Consider the following 21490-nt stretch of genomic DNA (forward strand, 5'->3'; position numbering starts at 1 on the left):
ATTTATGATGATGATGCATTCATACAATCCGTAAGGCTCTCCCTTCCGTCGTGATGATGTCATCCTAGTTTTTTTTTTCTTTTTTAATTTCATTTCCAAATTGGGATAATTGGGATGACCATAAGATATTATTAAACGTGTTATTGAATCAATAATTAGTCCTAATGATCTACCGAAAATAATTAATCCTGACAATGACCTGATATATCTTACCAAAATTTGAAATTTTAACGTTATATATAGATCAAATTCACCTACATAAAATGCAATTTCACACACGCACATATATATTACACCTCATGATTATTATTATCATTGCGAAGGATTTAACAACCTTTTCAAATGATTATTAATTATTTAAAAGGAAAAATTACACTTTTGGTCCCTTACCTTCACTTACTTTTCTATTTTCATTCCTTTTTTTTTTAATTCTCATCTTATACATTATGTTAAGTTTCTATTTCTAACCCACCATTAACTTTTTTTGTTAAATATGTTGAAGTGGACACTATAAATAGTCGCATCATAAACGAAATACCACGTGGATTAATTCTTTCTCGTCAAATCCAGTTAGTGGTCCCCTAATGACTTTGTTCAAAATTGTCCCATCGAAGTGCATGCATCATTCTCTAATTGGATTAACTATATTTGTTGCCCAAAAAAATAAAACAATAAAAGAAATAATGAACCCAGAAAAAAATTATTAACATTGAATGACAGCGAACACATCAACCGGAGGCCATCCTTCTCTTCTCCCATATCAGAGATGCAGGCAATTGCCAAATTCAAGAAAGAGCTAGGCAAAACTACGGCAAACAAACAGATTTCCCGACCTTGTTTTTTTCTTTTTTGCTCGAAAACAGATTCCCTAATTTATTAAAGTAGTAGATTAACAATTTTATTTTACCATCAATCAAACTTCCATTTTATTCAACTACGATCAGTTAACAATGTATATACAATTTCGTCAAGCCATTAACGACAATAATCATCTAAATAACAAGCGATTCTCTTATTATGGAGAGACCACAACTAAACGGAAATCACTCGGCATGATCTAATCTCTACTATGAGTTACAATTATTAGGGTTTCAATTCATAAATGTCAAAAAATTTAGAATTTTGAATAATAAAAAAACTTCTGTTTCTTTGAGTTAACATTAGAAACCTCGATCAAGTCTCATTTCGACTCGAATTAGGGAGCAGTAACGAGGCTGAGGTAGGATAGTTGCTCGAATTCAGGAGATAGAGGAACAATCCCCCATTTTTGCAAAGTTACCAACCCATAGCAGTCAATTCCCCCGAGCTCAGCGTCATTGAGGATTGAAGGATTACAATTTCATTTTGGTGAGTCATTTGGAGATCTAATCGGGGAGATGAGAAGAATCTGTTAGAAAGTCAAGTAAGAATGGATCACAAAAAGATTTTTATTGAATTAATTAATAAAATAAATACCTCTCCTGTATATAAAAATATACAGTAAATCCAACGAAAAGAAAATGTAGATGTGACATTTTTATTCTGACATGGATCGTCTATTAGGATCCAACTCAACATATTTAACGGAAAAAGTTAATGGTACGATGAAAATAGAAAATTAACATGAGGTACATGATGAAAATATAAATAAATAAGAAAAAGGATGAAAATAGAAAAATAAGCAAAGGTAAAAGATCAAAAGTGTAATTTTTTCAATTTAAAATGAAATAGTTAAGCAGATTAGCGCTAACTAGTTGGCAACAAAGGTGATATCACGAACCTTCTCATAATTACATCTCTCCGCATAATCACGAACGGCTCCACCAACGATACGCGGAGTTCGCTCTCAGCTCCAAGGCATGAACAAGTGTTGATCCAACACGCATCCTGTTTGCTATTTACTTGCAATATGTATGCAACATATATATATATATATATATATAGAGAGAGAGAGAGAGAGAGAGACACTATAGAACATCGTAATCTTACGTAGGACACATATAATCTCTCTCTTTATGTTGTTGTGTTTGTTAAAGGTGGCAGCTCAATGCTCGTGAGGATCGCTTTACCTCCATGCTACTCCTCCCTTCCTGGTGGCAGATAATCGTCTGCTATCCCGAGAGGTTTCTCAAGCAAGCACTGGCTTGAGCCCCGGCCCCAAAACATTAGTTAGGCCCATATTTTTATTTATTCTAAAGTTGAAATTTTATATAGTTGCCGCATTCATTTTGTGCATAATAATTAAATAAATCAACAAGTAAGGCATCCAATCTTAACTTTTCCAATTAAATTAATATAATAATTAATTAATCTCATCCCCCTTCAGTTGTATAATGTATAACTAAATTAGGTTAATTTGATCCCAAATTATTTCGCCACAATTTCTATTAACATAGAAAATTTTAAATTAATTATTATTCGCAATGATATAACGAGAAAGAATCATTTATTATAATTTTTTTCACTATGTACTTTCTCATACCACTTTGTGAGACAGTTTCATCTAATTAATAGACCTCGTATTGTATTAAAGTTCGCCCTCAGGCAGGCCTTCAATTCTCTTAAGAGTTCCCACCCGTGGATGGATGGCACCACCTTTTACATGGATTCTGATGATCCTAGCTAGGTGGTTCCCAATGGACTAACTTCTCGCCATGTCGCGCTTATAGCCTTATAATACCTGAGTATTGTTGACAAAAAAGCATAGGCAATGCTGGTAAGGTGATTGGCGATCTGGAAACTATCATTCAGACTGTCATACAGGTCCGGTCTTGCGATTATTGAATCGAACCAACCCATGCAACTGTCGAGGGCATCCTGAGGACCCTTCTGCAGACTGACGGGGTAATACTTTCGCCGTCCTCATCTTGCAGATGTGACTGACTATCCCTTTAACTAAAGCGTTTATTTTCTGTCGGATCATGTCAGCAGCCCCACCGACAATCTTGAGGCATTTTAGGAGCATCCAGACGTCGTCTTCCGCCTTGTTGGCATTTTAGGTGTTCCATCACTACGGAACTCATGTTGATGGGGGCTTGTAGAGCAAGCTCGGTCGCAGAGCTTCCTCTTGTCAGATGCCACGACGGAAGTGTAAGGGGAGAGCGACTTGTAGCAATCCTTTGAGTAATATGGCACCATGCTGCATGACTTTGCGATGAATGCCCCCCCCCCCCCCGTCAGCTGATTTCGGTTTAGATGGGGGGAGCTGAAGGGCCAGAGGAAGCGAAAGCCGCTGCCATTAGCCAAGACGCAGCCCCGGTCAGGGTCCAGAAGTTCAGTAAGGCGATGTGGTACGGTAGCGCCTTGGCTTCTTCAATTTCCATCATCTGTCCCTCCCTTATCTCCATCAAGGAGTCTGTTCATAAATTACCTATATACTGTACATATAGTTATTCGATTAAGAAGTGCTAATTAATTAGTTGAGATTGGTTTGTCATCATCAGCAACTTAAATAAACGGTAGCGGTGCCTTTGATTTTTTTTGCTGAATAGCGGTGCCTTTGATTGATTAAACATTGAAGTACTCTATTTGACTATGACCCGGTTCAATCTGATCCTCTTAACCGAATCCGGTCGGCGGGTATGAGTCGGCCGTCGGTCAGGTAATTTGACTTTGACCTGGACCCTCCCCCGTTTTTTTGGTCTGGCTTCAGGCGAAGCAGTAACAGAGAAGCCGCTCTCTCTCTCTCTCTTCCCTCGTCGTCTCTCTGAAGAACCTGAGCTTTTCACACTTGAACAGCTCCAAAATCTCCATTTTGTGCTTGCAAGACAGTGAAGATCACACAAGCAAGGAATCAACAGTACGTCCAACAAGCGGAGTTAGCTGCCGATCGAGCTTTGCTGCTTGCAGCAATTTGATCAATGATGTAGGTTGTATGTATGTCGGGAGGGGCAAGACTAGAAAGATGAGTGTGTCTCTCACTGTGATGACCTTTAACCTGCACGAAGATCAGGCAGAAGACAGCCCAAATTCATGGGACAAGAGGAGGGATTTGTGTATAAGCGTCATCACCAGCTACTCTCCCATGATTCTCTGCACCCAACAAGGTCTCTCTCTCTCTCTCTCTCTACATACAGTACTCGTTTGGCGTTGCTGCGCTTATTTGTTTCTTGCAGTAGTCTTTTGGGATCTTTTGGAATGTGGGTTTTGGTTCTTGAAGGACCAAGATGAAGTTTTCCTTTTTGATGATTTTAGTTGAATGTTCCTCTTTCCTTTTCAGTGCTCAAACTTCATCTGGCCATAACTAATTCAACCACCATTGCAATATATATAGAACCTGGGCGGCCCCCCTATGGGACTATTAGTAAATCCTAGAACTGATTGTCGGGTTTACAAATGGCTTTTAGGTTGTTCTATTTGATATCGAAAGATATGTTGAAACTTGTCCGACTTGATGGTCTCTCTACTCTGTTGTATTTCTTGAGTCCAGGTGTAAAGTCCCAGTTGGATTATCTTCAGTCATGCTTAACAGGTACATTTCTTTCTCCGTTTTTCTGCCCTTCTAATTTGAATCAACTTCACAACTAGCAGAGTTCTTCGACTCCTTTCATTTGCTATGTTGGACATAAGTAGGATGGTTTAAATGCGTATTCTAGAGCATATTCTGCTTTATATACTATGTTCAATTCTTTTGGGTCCTTGTAATGGCAAGAGACTTTGCTAGTGATAATAGACAGATCAGTTTGTTGTTCAAGGTGTGTGTGTTTGAATGTACTCTACTATTTATTCTCCGTATTAAGCATTATTTTTGAGTTTCTGGTTTAGATGGTTTGGTTAAATATTGGGCAGATTATGATCAGTTTGGAATATCAACAAAAGGGCCTGAAGACACTTCAGATGAACACTGCACTATCTTCTATGATAAGGAAAAGGTACCGTACTTTTTTTCCCCTCAATTTCTGAGCTGAAACAAACATTGCATTCTTGTTTGAGAAAATGTTATAACTGCTCTTTTGTAATTCGTTTTTCTTTTCATATATGAAGGTAGAGCTACTAGAAGGAGGAACGTTTTGGCTATCCGAGTCTCCTTCAGTTCCTGGAAGCACATCATGGGGCTCTGAAGTCCCGTGCATTGCTACTTGGGCCATATCCTTCTTATGTTCTTGTTCCATTTTCATATCGTCAGATATCATACCAAAAGAGTCAGAAACTTCAGGAACTGTCCGAATTTCAAAGAACTTAGTGAAGTTTTCTTTGGTTAAACCCTCACCTTTCATAGAAGTCAGTTTCTAACACACACCGGATCTCAAAAAGAATTTTCTTTTGGCCTGGATTAATCATACGAATTGATTAATGTGGAGCCCATCACAATTAGAGCAAAACCTGCAATGATCTTGATATATGTTATCTAAACAGTATTTCTAAACCCAGTCTATGCAAGAAAATTTCCTGTCACCATATGGCGGTTCTGCTGCTTTTTATTCCAGATGATAGTGTTTCCTTGACATAATGCCCACACACATTTCAACTTAAAGGAGTGGAGCCTCCAAATTTTTCTTTTCAGATAGTGAACACGAACATGGATGAATACAGTGCTCGAGCTCGGAGAAGAAGTGCATTGCTGACATGGCAGCATATTGCGTCCTTACCTCCAAGCCTGCCAGTTGTATACTGTGGTGGGTTCAATACACAGAAGGAATCCACTACAGGCCGGTTTCTGCTCGGGAGGTCGAGGTAGTACTTAGATGCTCCTCTAGTTTGAAGATTCTGTCTTTACTCTTTGTCTAAAATCGAATCATTTGGAAGCTGCTTCCTTGACCTTCTTAAAAAAATTTATTATGTTAGAGAACATGGTGTGGTGGGGGATATGCGTGATGCATGGTTCAATGCCAGGGCGAGGAAGAACATCTCTCTTGTTCGCACTTATCATGGATTCAAAGGTATTCCTTTGTGAATTCTGCACACTGTTACTTCGAAAAGTTCTTTCCACTGAATATGGACTGTTGCGGACTGAGTGGGAATCTCAAATGCGTTCAGTTCAGCTCGTGCTTGGACAGGAATTTCTTCCACTTCCATAATATTGCTTGTTTGGAGTTAATAACAATCATAGAATTGTCTTGTGGGAGGGACCCCGCAGATCTGATTGTTTGGTGCCTGCACTATCTGTTCAGATCGGGTTTTTAGCCTTTAGATGAGAATCTCCTTTGCCTCTGTAAGCTTGCTTTAGGGTTGTTCACTTGGACTCAAGAGTGCCATTTCTTTCATACAGGCAATAAGCAAGGAGCGCTTGAATACCTCAAACTGATTTTCCGAGCCCTCTGCCTTTGTTGGGATCGGCAAACTCAAGACCTTCACATAGACTGGATTCTCTTCCGAGGTAGATCTCTAATACCCGTATCTTGTGAAGTGGTGAACGATAATATAGATGGTTGTTATCCTTCCTCTCACTATCCCATATTTGCTGAGTTCATGCTTCCTCGCACCGTGAGGATGCTTGACCCACCTCCTGCTGCTCCTGCACAAGACCGAGCAATAACATAAATTGCTGTTCATAGCTCCAAATTTCTGAATTAATTGATCATATTTGTGAACTGTTTTAGTTATTTGAGAGTGATGAAGTAATGGGTTGGATGTTGATTAGCGTGAATGTATTGAAATTTTGATTATCAAGTTTTTCAGACAAATTTTTTCCAGAGTGGAAAAGAAATAGCTCTCTATCTCTGCATTGTCAGTTGAGAATATAAACTTGATTGTTTTGATATTAATGTCAATTGTCTCCAACCCTCTTTGATCGAATCCTCCCTTTGAAAATATTTAACCAAGCAGGACTTGAGGTAAGAGTTCTTGAAACTTGAGTCTGTGGACAATCTTTGTCGAGCTGATCACAGTCTCTCCCAAATGGCTGGCTTTCATCCAATTATCTATAGCACAACAATGCCAAAGCATCATACTCTGCAAAGAAGTCGCGATCTGGATGTTTCTGCAGCTTCACGAGTTTCCGACTAATGGGCAGTCTTTGAACATTCCAACTTCTATGTACTCAAAAGGCATTTGCAACAATTCTCGAGGCAAAAAAGTTTATACTACAAGAGTGCAAAAACAATGGTTGGAATTCCTGAGAAAAGCTGTCTTCAAGCATGGTACCTAAGAAGATAATGAGCTGCCAAAGATCATCTGGCATTTTATCTTATTCCGTTGAATTACATACCGTACCGGAGAAAAACGAGGAAGGGGAAACTTTTGGGAGCTCATGGAGTTCAGTTGGAGTTGTTATGAACCAAATTGAATGAATGAAAATACCATAACGCAGTAATCTTCTATTTTAAACCTTTAAATTCAATTCCAGAGAGCTGGAGATGTCGGAAATTAATGCTGCGTTTGATTTTATAGTAGGATTTTAAAATCAGATTTTGATTTTGAAAAAGAGTGGTATAAATGGAGTCCAACCTTTGACTTTGTATGAATTATTTTGTTTTGATGTGAAAAAAAAAATAAATGAGACACTTTTTGACTTTGTATGCTGCGTTTGATTTTATAGTAGGATTTTAAAATCAGATTTTGATTTTGAAAAAGAGTGGTATAAATGGAGTCCAACCTTTGACTTTGTATGAATTATTTTGTTTTGATGTGAAAAAAAAATAAATAAATGAGACACTTTTTGACTTTGTATGAGTTATTTTGTTTTATAGTGGATAGAGTTAAATTAGAATTGTGATTCTAAAATAATATTGGGAAACCAAACGGAGCCTAATAGATACAAAGCATTTCTTAGCCTTCTGAGCAATTCGAAAATCACAGTCAACAACAAAGTCGAAGCAAGCAGCAAAGTCTCCCAAATGACTTTATCCAGACATTATCGGTGATATTACAACAAAACTAATCTGCATCTTCTGCTGTGAAGTCAGGCTCAGGCGGCTTCTGAAGCTTCATGAGGTCCCGGGCGCTCTTGGCATTTCGATTCCTATGGACTCCACGAAGGGCATTTGCAGCAAATCTCGTAGCAAGGAAGGTTGCCCCGATACTAAAAGATGTGCCACCTGCATTACTGTTCCTGGCCCGGCTCGGCCCTTCTTCCTCTTCCTCTTCTTCCCCCTCTTCCTCCTTTCTGCGAAGTTCCATGCTCTTCCTCTTTGCGTATCTCCTCCACGCAGCTTGAATAAAGCAGGCAGCCCAAGTCCTCCACTGCTGGGAATAGAAGCGGAACGTATGCTGAACTTGCCTACTGTGAAGCCTCCTGAACTGACTAGCCACGAACTTCAGTTCCTCAGCTATCAGCGCAAAGGCCTCCACCTCTGTGAGAGCCTTCACAGTCCGGGTGGAAGAAGGGAGGTTAGAGCCCGACTTGGGATCGAGGGCCCAAGTTAGCAATTCCTCACCACAGAAGTCTCCTTCCTTCAATAAACTTCGGTTGAAAAACCCACTTCTCCCTCCATCAGTAGTCACACTCTCGAGACGTCCCCGAATTATAAAGAGCATCTCATCCACAGGATCACCTTCCCGGACTATGTAAGTGTTTTCAGTGAATAAACTTGGCTTCAGTCGCTCGCAGATTGCATCGAGTAACCTCTCGTCCATATTCTCAAACAATGGCACCTGTCAGTGAAAATCCGCTAGATGTAAAATATGCTAAAGTGAGATATAGTACAAGAAACTACCTATGCATTAATATATTGATGGTACTCTTAACAAACAAAATCATTTTGTCCTTTGAAATTAAGAACTCAGGTGAGATCACAGTGCGAAGCAAATATTTCAAGCAATGTAGATTAGAAAGGTATATTGCTCTACCAACATGCAATAATGTCTCGAACAACCAATCATAGGGAAGACTGGCTATCTTTAGTTCCTTTTGGGTATCGATGATGGAAATCAAATCATGCAAGCATAGTATTGAGGTGACAACTTACTCTTCGAACCAAGGCGAGACAGAGATGACGCTTAATATCTCTCCTCAGATCCTTTGGGAGAGACTGCACCAAGGACTCTTCATCAACACCACGAGTCTCCAACCACTTGTACTGATCATAGCGTCTAACACGCTCCCTTAATTCGGGGGGGAGCAATCGATGATGCATCCACTGTTCAGAGTCACGCCTCTTCACTCTCATCTCTTCAAGCCGAATAGTGAGAGACTGAAGGTAGGTCTGCAAAAGTAATAGAAAGATGCGATTTCAGCACCCGAAGAGTACTTATTTACACAGTGCAATTTAAGTGTTCCAATATCATGAAAACTGCAGCTCATAAACCAGGATGCTTGACACCAAAAATTACGTCAACTTCAGTATTTATGCAGGCATAGTCCTACAATGACAAAAAGAAGCAGACGACACTTGCAGCAGTAAGTAAACAAACTCAACCCAAACAAAAAGGACATGAGACTGGCTTCTTATTCACCTGCATATTACCAATCAATAGAGCAAAGAGGATAAGGCCCAAAATGGCTAGTGTAATGGAAAATACAACTTCCCATGGATATGTGCTGGTCTCGAGCCCCTGCCCAAGAGTACTGCATGGGAAACAAGAAATTCTAGTCAACAACCAGCACCTGAATGAACTGTTATGTGAGAGGAAAACAATATGTAAATTTTCAAAGGAAACAAACAAGCTATCTGTGCTACTTCGTTTTTTTCGACAGCTTCAAATCCCAAAAAGAGGCTTTAAAGGATAAGCAGCTAATCAAACCCAAGTATTTACCTCAAGTTCTGCAGCCCCCACCATAAACAGTAGCAATACTTCGATACAAAATTCATGGTCGAAACTATCCCAGATGACAGTGCCTGATCAAAGATACCATAATCGAATGGCGGATCATCACCGCCAGCAGAACAACTAGCATTAAGGACCCCTTCACTTATGTTGCTCCACGCGCTATAACCATCCATTCCTTGGTTCCCACAGTAAAGAAAATCTCTATGGCATGTTTCGTTACAAGCCTTCTTCCAGCATGAATCGTTTCTCTGTACAGCAAATATATACCAGAATGCGCCGACAATCTGAAACAAAGGATGCAGAAAACATAACAATAAATGTTGTTATACCAACCAAGTGAAACTAAAGCAAGCACTGGAAATCAGAAAGAAGTAGAGGTGAATCATATCAAGCCTACAGTACGGTAACTATAGATACGATGCCCCAGTGAAACTTTGAATGACAATACACAGTGAGACTGAGCGTCGGCCAGGCGTAGCAGTACTTCTGTTGGAGCAGTGAAGGAGAGTAGTTTCGTTCAAGTAACATTATCTAGAGAAAATTAGGTCGCAACAATCACTACATTGCTTTATCATTGCACCAATTGAGATTAAAGATATCAGTCTAACTTGTCAAACTTTAGAACCATGCCTCAATGGATGCATTGTGTCGAATAGAACTATATGCCACCGAGATTTTGTGATTACAAACATGAAGCCCTTCAACAGCATGGACATGATATATGTAGTTATGAGAATTCCTCTTAGCTAGATACTGTCTTAAGCTCAAAGGTCGAAGAACACTGCAATAATTGTTCGAAAGTAGAGGTCATGCATCATCAACCATAGTTTTAAAGGCACCAGTAAAACCCCCGTACAAGTAGATATTTCAATTTCTGTGGAGAGCGTACCAAAAAAGAATTCACAGGTAAAGTCATGCAGAACCATTCTAGACAAACGTAAGACTTACACAAATAGAGGACAATAATAAAACAAGTTTAAAGCCTCTGCCTCCAAGTTTAACAACCAAGAACAAATCAGCAATCTAAAAAATTAGCACTACTTTATGTTCACTTGATGCCTGCTTCTTACAATCAATCCTATCATTTTTACAATCAATATACCATCTGGATTTCTGGAAAAAAATTTAACGTAAAATAGCCAATGGATCTAACACCAGATCAATGAACATATATAAGAATGATGCACCACAGACAGCAAAAGTTAAACAGACAGAGAACATAGGGCACAACAAAATAATCATGACAAGGCTACTGAAATCGGGTCAACTTACATGACTAGCAAGCATATATAGCAGCAAATAATATGCAGCACCAGCCCACGCAGTTTCAGCAAAAACACCAGCAGTTCTCTTCAGTTCTGTGGTCAATGGAACCATGCGGAGAAATCTAAAAATGTACTGAATGATAATAATGTAAAGCAGGGCCTGCTTTGTAGACAGCACATATGAACCATTTGACCTCACAAGGAATCTCCAGACAACAATCTGCAGTTAATAGCCAAAAAGTAAGAACACAATACTATTATATATAAACAACTGAGTCAGTGACAGCAATTTAAATGCCTAAAAAAATAAATAAATAAAATTTATAGTTTCAAATTCAAGTACGACATAGACATAGCAAAAGTGTAAAAGTTCGACAAAATTTAGCTATCAACTGTGTTTTGGAAGATTAACTAAGGATTAGCTGATGACTCTAGCTCTAGGATAGTTAAGACTGAAAAGAATAAATGTCTGTATTGGTCAGGGTTAGCTCAGCCGTTACCATGCATGGTCTGGAGATAATATAGAAGCCTAATCCAACAGGTCAAATGATGCAATTAGAGGTTTAAGTAGAAGCCTAGAGCATAAACATGTGGAAGAGAAAGGACATGAAACGAAACCCTGGATAAATAGATTAGTGAAATAGTTGTGAAGCAATAAATAATCCTAGGCAAAAAAATACTAAGAAAATCCAAACAGAAGAACTCTAGGGACGGTTAGTTAGTCGAACCTGAGGCAGAGGGAGGACGGAAAGGAAATCAATGATGAAGTAGCGTCGTAAGTAGCGCTTTGCAATTTGGGCAGGATCTATCACAAGTTCACCTCGCCCAAAAACCCGGGAAGATGGTGCAATATAAGCAGTTCGAAACTGAAGACTCATGTGGATGAGATAGAAAGCATCAATAATGGTCCGCAACGTGGTCACTGTGATGGCTAATTTACGATCTATACCGATACAATTCATTGTATTGTTAATGACAGGAAGATAAAGGAAAAGAGGGTCCACAGACACTGCCAAAATACATGAAGCCACAGAAAGTTTATTCCACAAAAGTAGGAACTTGTCTTGAGGATCAAATATCTTTTTCTCAGATGTTTTCAGATCTTCAGGGAAAACTGCTCGAGAAACCCCAAATCCGAGCGAACGGCCGATCGACTTGAGTCCTTCAGAACCCTTTCTCATCCCAGTTTTGAAGGATTTAGATTTGGCATTGCTTGTGTGACCAGCTCGCGCAAGGCCCTCAATACTAAAACCACACTTCTTCATTCCAGTATCTGAAGGTGACGATACTCTAGAATCCAAGTCGTCCAGCCTAGAGATATAGGAAAAGTGTCAGAAACACAAGTGTATGCGAGCAAAGCAGCGAGCTTCTTCCAACTTCTAGGATGCAAAATGAGTAAAACCATAAAAACACTGGAGAAATTGTCAAAAGCCAATCAAGTTGAGAGCTCCCATGGCTAAATTCCCAGCATCCTAGGGTCGAGCATGAAACTTAAAGCTCTAAAAGAAAATTTCATGAAAAAGAATAAATTCAGCTACATAATTAAATTCCTTGGCCTTCAAAAGTTTCCAGCGAAACATTGCAAATATTTCGCAATTGAGATTAATTTAAAAAAAAAAAGGACCCATAAAAGTCCAATGTTTCCTAGTAGATAATAGAGGCTTTTCAAACAATTAATTTTCAAGGCTGCATGCTTGGCCTCCAAATGCATTGAGGCCATCAAGGAAAAGCCAATACCTCCTAAACTTCTCTCGCTGGCCATCCATGTACTCGGATTTGTAACCACAGTCAAACATTATGTACTAGGGAACACATATATCCCACCTGCATGTTAGCAAGCAGATTAACTTTGCATTCAAGATTACAATGTCAAGCCTGTCAAAGTACAAAATGACGTTTTACGAGCTCTTGATAGCAGAGATGCTGAAATTCACTTTGTAGTCAAAGGAAATTGAACCAGAAAGCCAACTGTGAATTTAGACTTGGATATGACTCATCCTAATATCCAATGCTTGTCAAGCTATTCCAATTGGCATGCACAAAATGCAAAAATGGAAGAGAAACACACAAGATGAGCTCAACTTCGTCAGCAGTGACGCCCAACATCCTGATCTCAATCGCGCAAGTATGCTATTTGACCAAAGTTAGGCCATAGATGTAATTATCCCCAAAAATTCACTCCTGATCGCACAAGGAACCCATAAATAAAAAAAAAAAAAATCATGATTTCCTGGTGCCTTAAGGTAAAGTGTACTAAGCTGAACATCCTCACGGCAAGGGCTCGCCAAATAGATAGCTAAATTAACTTGCTTTATGCATTCAATAAACCCAGACCGGTGTTCCCGAATAGGCCACCCACAAGAAATCAATACTCCTGACTCCATCTTTCCCCCATGAGGGAGTGCTACTGTCTGAAGGGAGTCCCTATTATCCGAAAGTGAGCATCTGAGAAAACCCCCAACCCTTCCTTCATAATCAAATTCAGTTGTCAGTTGACCACTGATTGCGACATAATCGGGTATAGAGACCACCGTCGAGCAAATTAGCTCAACCACCTCCAAATCGAGCTATTCTCGAACAAAAATCATCCTAGTCCAGGACGCAAATAACGAATTCGAGCATCGAAACTCGAAGTCAAATGAACTTCCAAGCATGACGATCAAATTGGAACTAGCTTGACAAGAGCTCCGAGCTCCAAGCTGAAAACCGAACCATCCGACCGAACAAATACACATGATGATGACGACGACGAAGGGATCAAGCTGGAACAACTCACAGTGAATTGATTCCCTTCAAGCTTTCAGCTCATCCATGGAGAGAGAGAGAGAGACGGAGAGAGACGGAGAAGGAGGTGGGAAACGGACAAAGAACTCATGAAGTCAGAAATAATGAAATTATCTTTTACTACAAAATGAGAAAAAATAGGGAAAATGGTTTCTGAAATATAAAAACTGAGGAAAATATTTGAGAAGCTGAAATGACGGAACTAGCCCTGTGGCAGTGCACGGCGGTTAGGTACGACGTTGACGCGATAGTGCCATCTGTTATCGGAAATTTCCGCGATCTAGCGGATTTCTGTTATATATATTTCATGAGTCATGTTGGCCTGGTCCTTTTTTACCTGTTAGGTAAAATTCACATGTCTATTTTGAATTAGGGTCCATTCGTAATTTAAAAGTTTAAGTTAATGACTTGCTAGATCATTATCTTTTATAAACCTATGAATTTCCTCATCGTTACTCTTTTTTCCCAATAAAAATTGAGGATGAACGTGTTATTTTTACTGAATACGAAGAGAGGAAAAGAAGAAAAGCATAGTCCTCAGCTGACTAAGGGTGATATTAATTTGACCGTCGTGATCATATTCTCGACCGAATTATCTCACCAAGAATTTCTGGCATATTCAGCCCATATATATATATGTCCACTATTATTATTACCTGACAGTTAATAAAAGAATAGAAAAGACTTTTATTGTGTCACTCAAGTTATATATGAATTCTTGAATCCAAGAGTTAATAATAACAAGTTCTTCGTTTCCCAGAATAGAATAACCACTGAAAATAATGAAACAGATTATATTTGTCGACAAGCGAAGTCCCCATTGAGCAAGGCGTTATCGTAGGATTTGTTGAGAACATCCAATGAGTAACAACGAAGAAGACCAAGTTCTATCGAGGAATTTTTCGAGCCAAAGCAGTACAGAGTTTGATGGCATGGAGAAAATTCCATGAGTTGGCGATGTTTTCCAGCATGTTTGGCAGGAAGAATAGAAGCCAAATATACAACCGTTACATTTTATATTGCTATTTCGTTCCATTTTTCTATCTATTTCACCATACATCAATCCTGAATCAGCTCGCCTATTTTCTTCCACTTGCATCTTGAAGCCTCGGTCAAGCATTGCTGCAGCACGGATTTCTCGACTTCCTCGAGCTTCTTGTACTGCACCAGCAGTGCCCGGAGATCTTCTAACTTAGCTTCTTCGTCGTGTATCTCCTCCGAGAGCTTATCAACCTGCCAATTTCGGTCCGCTTCAAAGTCCCTTACCTTGAAACCAAAGCAAGCACGTACTAACTTATTGTCGATATTGTCCACAGCGAATTGGATCTTGAAACCCCCCACGTCACGCACATACTTTAAGGCGTTCCTCCAGGCGGGCAGATGATCATAACGTGCCACTTGGAATACCTGGATCTTTCGCATTCTGTGTATGACCTCAAAGAACAAGGCGAAGAACAGCGCCTTCCCCCATGGAGTAAGCTTGCTACCAGCACTGAAATCGCCATATCTGTCAACCAGTTCCCGGTAGAGGGCAATGTACCGTGAAGGGATTATCACTCCGTCCCGGACTTCAGAGTACTTGAGTTCTCTCCATTGTCCAAATAGTGCGGAGGCATCAATTGGAGAGGTAATATCGAGCTGCTCCTTGAACTGTTTGAAGGCCTCTTCTGTATATGAAGCAGTTGAAGCATAGGCTTTTCCTCTGTCTTCGGGTTCTTCGAACTGCTTTTCCTCCAAACTTTCGATCAGCTTACGTTCATCATCACTAAGCGATTCTAGTATCTGCTCCAGGGTCCAGCTAGTTATGACATATTCCTTCGTCGATGCTTCTTGTTCTTGCTTGATGCTCTCCCGAAGACCACCTGCTTTCTCTTCCACGGATTGCTGGGATATCACCTTGCCTGGAATTTGACTTCGTCTTACAGTCCTCAGTTCCACTTCTCCAAGACCCCCTTCAAGTGCAAGTTTAATCTTGCCGTCACAAAAATCAGTTAAATCGAGGTCAAAGATTGCTCTGGAAAAATGGAACAATATCTATCCTAATAACTTTGGAGCTATATATTATGCCTCGGAAAGCAAGTTCGAGCTCGGTATGGCGGAATGGAAAGGACCCGAAGGGCATGGCCTTCATCGATAGAAACATTCACGCAAGTCAGTATGAAAGGTAGACTTGGCGGGTATCAGTTACCTGGGGCCAGAGGCAATCAATGGTGGCAATGAAGGGTGGATCGGTGGAACGATATATACACTGTTCAGGATCTCGCTGCTCCTCGCATATATCGCACCAGCAGTCATCTGGATTGTCCCCAGGTACAAAGGAGTCTGTCAGGGTCAGGGTCAGGTCGAACCCGTTCTGGTGCTTGTGGATCACAACGGGCAGTGGGCCGCAAAGGAGGTCAAGCTTAAACATACACTCCTTGCACCGGAAATTGGGCGGATTGTTACTCCTGGTGCCGCACCAACTGCAGGGGACGGGGAGAATGGTCCTGTGGTCGCACAGGTAGAGCCGGTGGTCGTGACCTGAGAAGTCAATCACAGAGGGCCCGAGGATCGTCATGGGATCACAGATAATGTAGGGTATGGAGCTGATTGGTATTGGGACGAAGACAATAATTTCGGTTTTGATGTTCCTGCAGAATTGAACAAACACAATGTATTATTACTGCCAGATTCAACAGACCGGTAGCTAAGCTATTGGCATAGGCACCGACCCAATAGTTTATCTTTCCCCTGCAGAATTTTATAAAATGCTCGAACATGATGTGTGCTTGTATATTATACTCCATGTTGACATGTATCATTCATCGAAAACGATGGCCGACAAGGTCAATGACAGCTAGTCTATCTTAACTTATTATGGAAAGCGTGTCGATCTTCATTGACCTGAAAAGGCAGATGCTTTCAAGCTGACAGTATTCGTGTTCTGCTACTAGAACTCGTATTCTGTGGGTGATTCATGACGCAGATTGAAAACGTTGAGGCCCCGGACAGAAGAGCATTCCATTATACTTGAGCTGCAGCCCAACCATTCGTGGTGCTTAGAAGGGCCATAGAGAATCACATATATGAATGATCTCGCGACTGGAAAAGAAAATGACAATCGCATGTGTGATATTCCAAGACACCTGTGTTACATAAAGTATGAGCACACTTACTGTTATCAACATGAAGGACATCGCAAAAGGGATGGTAACTGGATTACATGTAAAACCAGTTACGGCATTTATCCGAGACCAAGAACAACCTCACTTGCTGTCTTGTACATCAACGGCGGGGCTTCACTCATACATTCCCTGACGGTGCTAGATCTTCTAGACTCGAGATATTCAATTCCTCCCTGCGATGCTTTCTTCTCCCGGATCTTCTCTTCCAGTAGCTCGATCTCATGGGTGAGATTGTCTTCAAATGTTTTAGCTCGAATCCCAAAATAAGCGTGCATTGCTACCTTCAGAGCATCGGCCACAAAGCAGGTCTTGAAGCCTGCCCTGCGCACAGCCTTCACAGAGATCCACCAGTCGACGAGCCCTTCTTCCGTTATGTCTAATACCGTAGTTGCCCACATACTCTCAACTGTCTGACACAAGTGAAGAAAGAAGATCGACTTCAGCTGGGGACTTAGTCCTGATTCAGCCCCGGGATCTCCATACGCGTGATACAAGTCATTGTACACGCGGACCAACTTCTCTGGAAGCAGATTGTCTCCTTTTCCAACTTTTATGAAGGGAATGTCAGCATCCCACTTCTTTTTCAGAAGAGCTAGCCCAGTGGAATCCAGCCTCGCTACGAGTTGCATGAAGTCCTCATTGGAACCCAAAGAAGCATCCAGGATTGTATCTCCACCTCCGCCCAAATCTTCGAACAACTTTTCTTTGCAGTCGAAAATAACATCCAACTCGTTTTTCTCACCTTCGGTAAAAGATTCCAAGATGCAGCCCAACGTAACTGCAGTCTTTTTAGGCACTTCTCCTGCGTCACACTTATGTATTTCTTCAGCCGACAAGCCTCTGCTCGCGACTTTACCGGAAAGGGGCCATCGGCCTAATGTCCTCAGCTCCACATCTCCAGACTTCCCCATCAATGCAAGCACGAGCTGATAACAATGAAAGCAAAGGTTAATCAAATTATCGAGCTATGCAATCACGTAGTGTGACAGACACACCTATGCACACTGACACAACACAAAAGCAAACTGTTAGTCCAAAAGATGGCATACCTCGGGCATAATGCATTTGACTTCAGCAGAGTAGTTGCAACGTTCGCAGTAATAGACACACTCTCGTGGGTCCCTCAGTTCTTCGCAGCTATCGCAGTAAAACTCATCGACGACCCAATCACCTATATGTGTATCCTTTAGCACGAGCATCTCTAGATGTTTTTCTTGCTTGAGGTAACACGGGAGCGGACCACAGAGTAAATGGAGCTTGAAGTTGCAGGCAGGGCAATGGAAGATCGAGTGCGACTTATTGTACTTATTGCAAGCGCTGCACTTGGCATAGTCCTCGAAATTCTCAAGGAAGATGAGAGGGTGATTGTGCCCATCGAATGTTATCAAGGAGCGGTCAACATCCAGTGCGCATTGCACGTCAAGCTTCACTTCGCACGCCTGATCTGAGCATCCATAGTGAATTCCAGATCGGTCCTTCAGGCATATACTGCATTCAAACTTGCCAAGAGACATCTGAAGAGAGTGCCCTTGGAAAAGACGGTGTTCGATGTCCTTCGGTATACTTGCAGTAGCACACGACTTGTGAAAGTAAAGCCGCAAACACCGCAACTATAAGTCGGGAAAGAGCAGCGCTCACCACAGACGCTGCAGCTTACTTCCTTCCCATCTTTCTTGCTCCTTTGGCCAGAAAGTGCCAAAGGATGCCTGTGTATGTCACTGAGAATGGGTTCTTTACCTTCAAATTCTTGATGAGGCACAACAAATGCGCAGTCGAAATCCAGATCAAAGTCACAGTCCTCCCAGCGGTATGGCCTGCTGTTGTTATCTTTGAGGCAGGCATGGCACTTGAATTTCCGTTGCTCGGTCGTCCTCATGAGACGATGAAACGGGTGTGATGGATGATTTGGTATCTCTTCCAAGGCAATGCAGGACATGTGAAGATGGAATTTACATATTAGGCAACTGTAGGTCGGGCCTGAGCAGCTCTCGTGGCATACGACGCAGCAGAGCTTATCTTCTTGTTTTTTCTCAGTTGATGCCAGAAGATGGGGGTGGGCATCGAGATGAAGGAGCTGGCACCCCTCGAATAGGAATGCACAATCGAAATCAAGGGAATACATGCAACTGGGATCCATGCACGTGTAGGCTGCTCTGTTATCCTGATCCAGGAGACAGCCGTTGCACTTGAATTGTAATGCATACTCGAGCTTTCTCAGAGGATGGAAAGGGTGAGAAGGGTGTTGGATCTGCTTGGGCAACGCATAGCAAGATTTGTGGAGGAAAAACTCATTGTCTGGGCAAGCAATGACAGCGCCGGCGCAGCTATTGGCACAAAACAAGCACTTGATTCCATCATACCTGCCTATTTGATACAAATCCTGGTTCACTTCCTGGAAGAAGACACAGCCAAAATCCAGGTTGAACCCGCATGAGTCACATCTGTACGGGAAGCCGAAAGAGGTGGAGGAACAGGAACCGCACTCAAATTCTCGGTACTCATCATGCCTCTTCAGAGCTTGGGAGGGATGGATAGGGCACGGGAACTCTGCGGGCAGTCTAGCGCAAAGCTTATGGAGGAAAAACTTGCACTGCACGCAACCGTGGGATGGACCGTAGCACTTGCAGCCGCAGAGCTTGCAGATTGGTTCTTCATCGAAGAGGGATAGTCCATTGCAGTCATTGTAGATGGACAGTGGATGCTGCAGGTGAAGGGAATGATGGATTTGCATCTCAGTGGTGGGAGAGGCTGCGGATTTGCATTCCGAATCCATTATCGATCCAAACTGAGGCCACTCCTCGCTTGTCAGAATAATCAGCTTATGCACTGTAATCCTTGTTGACCCTTTGCACAAACTCCCCAGTGGTAACTGATGTCAGATGCTATGAACAATCATCTTAATTAATGACGAAACTAGTACGTATAAATAATATGTGGGAATTATGATAGTCTAGTCAAATCTTTCAGCTCCTCTTAGGATATAATGTTTATGTAAATTCATAGTTTAAGACAGACAGGTAGGTGGCTCCACAGTTCGCTGTCGTTGGTCGGTGTGAAAACTAACTCAAATGGCATTTATTTTATCGGGTTGCCAGCTCAGTGAGAGCGAGGTGAAGAATTCCATAAATCTTGTAAATCTAATCGCAGACCTGGCACCCCTGAAAGTCTTCCCTCCCCTAATAAAACGGAATTCATGTATGCATCTTGATAGATTGTTCCGGAAAAAAGAAATTTTTGATCCTGTAAGTTTAGTTTTCGATTAATTTTGATCCTTTAAGTTTTAAAAGTGTCGAATTAGTCCTATACGTTCGATTTGTAAGGCAATTTTGGTCTATTTCGTGACTTATATGACTAAAAATATCTTTTTCAAAATTTATATGATCGAAATTATCTTACGGAACAAATGTATATGACTGATTTAGTAATTTTAAATCTTATGTGACCAAAAGCTCACTTCCGTTAGATTCGTGAGCATATGCTCTCTTCCAGCTTCCAAATTTCAAAGTCAAGGTAGTTTTCTTATGCCGTTCTATGCAGGCTATGAACGAGAATCAGGACACGGGTTATTTTTTTCCAGTAACTCTGCTTTCATTAGCGCCCGCCACATTTGCATGGGAAAGAAGGAGGTTGCGGGCTTACGCATTATCATATGAACAAGAACCAATCCAATAACTCAATAGTGATGGATACGCAAATGTTCCAAACATAGTACAGGCACGCCACGCAAAATTGACTAGGATGGATTGCATGGCAAATGTGACGCGATCAACACCCTAATCACTCATACATGTGGATTCACATATTGCATAAACCTATTAGTTTATTAAGTAGTAATACGACCGGTAACCAACTGAACAAATGGTACAATATCGACACTGAGGTAAAACAATCTAACACGATCGATCAGTCCTCGCTATTGCCAATCATCGGATCAGCTTCCCTACGTTCTTCCACTTGAGTGCGAAGGCCTTCTGTAAGGCACTGCTTCAATACGGATCCTTTGTCTTCCTCGAGTCATCTATTAGTGCCGTTTCAGCTCCGATGACTGCTCCTGTGATGTGCTCTCTTCTGTTCTGTTCTGTCATCTGTGTTATTAGGATAATATTTCCATTTCATATTTCATATACAAAATTGATGATCATGTTCGGATATTAAAATTAATTAAATACTATTTTAAAATTATTGATAGAACAATATAATGTCAAAAACATTTAAGTACTAACAAAAACTTACAATACCTTTGATCAAAAGTAAGTAAAAAAAACGAATCATTAACTTTAATGAAAACTTTGATATTTTACCAAAAATCTTATAATATTAAGAAACTTTAATGAATAAAGCTGTATTGGACATTTTCAATTTATTAGAATAATATTTCCATATCGTAAACAAAATTAATGATCATGTTTGGATATTAATTGGTTAAAATTAATAATATATACAACTTATTATATTTAACATTTTTAAAGCTTTAAATACAATAAGAAATACATATATATAATTAAAATAAGTCTGTGAAATGCACGGGACGAGGGAAACATCTTTGGGCTTGAAAATTATTGAATTATAAAATTTAGTCTAATTGTAATTAAAATTACTTTCATTTTTACATGAAAAGTTACTCTACTTCGTTGAAAATTATTGTTAAAA

The 21490-nt window shown here is 40.6% G+C and overlaps 5 protein-coding genes across 8 annotated transcripts; 1 reads left to right on the forward strand and 4 right to left on the reverse strand.

The window, feature by feature from the left end:
* Nucleotides 1-3631: 3631 nt before the first annotated feature.
* LOC116201799 lies at nt 3632-7238 on the forward strand. 2 transcript variants are annotated; one of them, XM_031533210.1, is made up of 8 exons: nt 3632-4025; nt 4409-4450; nt 4768-4850; nt 4963-5064; nt 5438-5652; nt 5764-5858; nt 6188-6295; nt 6745-7238. In XM_031533210.1, the coding sequence occupies exons 1-8, from the start codon at nt 3854-3856 to the stop codon at nt 6771-6773; spliced, it is 846 nt and encodes a 281-aa protein (XP_031389070.1). In that variant the 5' UTR covers nt 3632-3853; the 3' UTR covers nt 6774-7238. The 2 variants fall into 2 exon arrangements, with proteins under 2 accessions (XP_031389070.1, XP_031389068.1); XM_031533208.1 differs by lacking the exon at nt 6745-7238 and having other exon boundaries at nt 6188-6699.
* Nucleotides 7239-7627: 389 nt separating this feature from the next.
* Nucleotides 7628-13802, reverse strand: LOC116199606 (probable cyclic nucleotide-gated ion channel 5). 3 transcript variants are annotated; one of them, XM_031530031.1, is made up of 9 exons: nt 13669-13802; nt 12630-12716; nt 11621-12203; nt 10900-11112; nt 10030-10158; nt 9613-9911; nt 9313-9424; nt 8826-9062; nt 7628-8511 (listed from the first exon to the last, which is right to left on the reverse strand). In XM_031530031.1, the coding sequence occupies exons 2-9, from the start codon at nt 12686-12688 to the stop codon at nt 7795-7797; spliced, it is 2349 nt and encodes a 782-aa protein (XP_031385891.1). In that variant the 5' UTR covers nt 12689-12716; nt 13669-13802; the 3' UTR covers nt 7628-7794. The 3 variants fall into 3 exon arrangements, with proteins under 3 accessions (XP_031385891.1, XP_031385893.1, XP_031385892.1); XM_031530033.1 differs by lacking the exon at nt 10030-10158; XM_031530032.1 differs by lacking the exon at nt 12630-12716 and having other exon boundaries at nt 13669-13795.
* Nucleotides 13803-14561: 759 nt separating this feature from the next.
* On the reverse strand, nt 14562-16753 carry LOC116198876. The gene is made up of 2 exons (XM_031529130.1): nt 15865-16753; nt 14562-15647 (listed from the first exon to the last, which is right to left on the reverse strand). The coding sequence occupies exons 1-2, from the start codon at nt 16231-16233 to the stop codon at nt 14736-14738; spliced, it is 1281 nt and encodes a 426-aa protein (XP_031384990.1). The 5' UTR covers nt 16234-16753; the 3' UTR covers nt 14562-14735.
* On the reverse strand, nt 16172-18379 carry LOC116198874. The gene is made up of 3 exons (XM_031529128.1): nt 17890-18379; nt 16832-17766; nt 16172-16306 (listed from the first exon to the last, which is right to left on the reverse strand). Exons 1-2 carry the CDS (start codon nt 18352-18354, stop codon nt 16900-16902), a joined length of 1332 nt encoding a protein of 443 aa, XP_031384988.1. The 5' UTR covers nt 18355-18379; the 3' UTR covers nt 16172-16306; nt 16832-16899.
* Nucleotides 18282-19731, reverse strand: LOC116198875. Its single transcript, XM_031529129.1, has one exon. The coding sequence runs from the start codon at nt 19611-19613 to the stop codon at nt 18318-18320; it is 1296 nt and encodes a 431-aa protein (XP_031384989.1). The 5' UTR covers nt 19614-19731; the 3' UTR covers nt 18282-18317.
* Nucleotides 19732-21490: the final 1759 nt, after the last annotated feature.

Source organism: Punica granatum, chromosome 3, assembly GCF_007655135.1.
Source record: "Punica granatum isolate Tunisia-2019 chromosome 3, ASM765513v2, whole genome shotgun sequence".
Taxonomy (NCBI): Eukaryota; Viridiplantae; Streptophyta; class Magnoliopsida; order Myrtales; family Lythraceae; genus Punica; species Punica granatum.

Excerpts from the sequence above, each read along its gene's own strand:
- LOC116201799 (XM_031533208.1), top strand. The coding sequence starts at position 3,854 with ATGTATGTCGGGAGGGGCAAGACTAGAAAGATGAGTGTGTCTCTCACT. Across the intron at positions 4,451-4,767 it reads TCTTCAGTCATGCTTAACAG|ATTATGATCAGTTTGGAATA; the intron begins GTACATTTCTTT and ends AATATTGGGCAG. Across the intron at positions 5,859-6,187 it reads CACTTATCATGGATTCAAAG|GCAATAAGCAAGGAGCGCTT; the intron begins GTATTCCTTTGT and ends TCTTTCATACAG.
- LOC116199606 (XM_031530031.1), bottom strand. The coding sequence starts at position 12,688 with ATGTTTGACTGTGGTTACAAATCCGAGTACATGGATGGCCAGCGAGAG. Across the intron at positions 12,204-12,629 it reads CAGCGAGAGAAGTTTAGGAG|GCTGGACGACTTGGATTCTA; the intron begins GTATTGGCTTTT and ends CTATATCTCTAG. Across the intron at positions 11,113-11,620 it reads CCGTCCTCCCTCTGCCTCAG|ATTGTTGTCTGGAGATTCCT; the intron begins GTTCGACTAACT and ends TATTAACTGCAG.
- LOC116198876 (XM_031529130.1), bottom strand. The coding sequence starts at position 16,233 with ATGACGATCCTCGGGCCCTCTGTGATTGACTTCTCAGGTCACGACCAC. Across the intron at positions 15,648-15,864 it reads TTGATTGCCTCTGGCCCCAG|ATTAAACTTGCACTTGAAGG; the intron begins GTAACTGATACC and ends TGTGACGGCAAG.
- LOC116198874 (XM_031529128.1), bottom strand. The coding sequence starts at position 18,354 with ATGTCTCTTGGCAAGTTTGAATGCAGTATATGCCTGAAGGACCGATCT. Across the intron at positions 17,767-17,889 it reads TCAAATGCATTATGCCCGAG|CTCGTGCTTGCATTGATGGG; the intron begins GTATGCCATCTT and ends CATTGTTATCAG.
- LOC116198875 (XM_031529129.1), bottom strand. The coding sequence starts at position 19,613 with ATGGATTCGGAATGCAAATCCGCAGCCTCTCCCACCACTGAGATGCAA.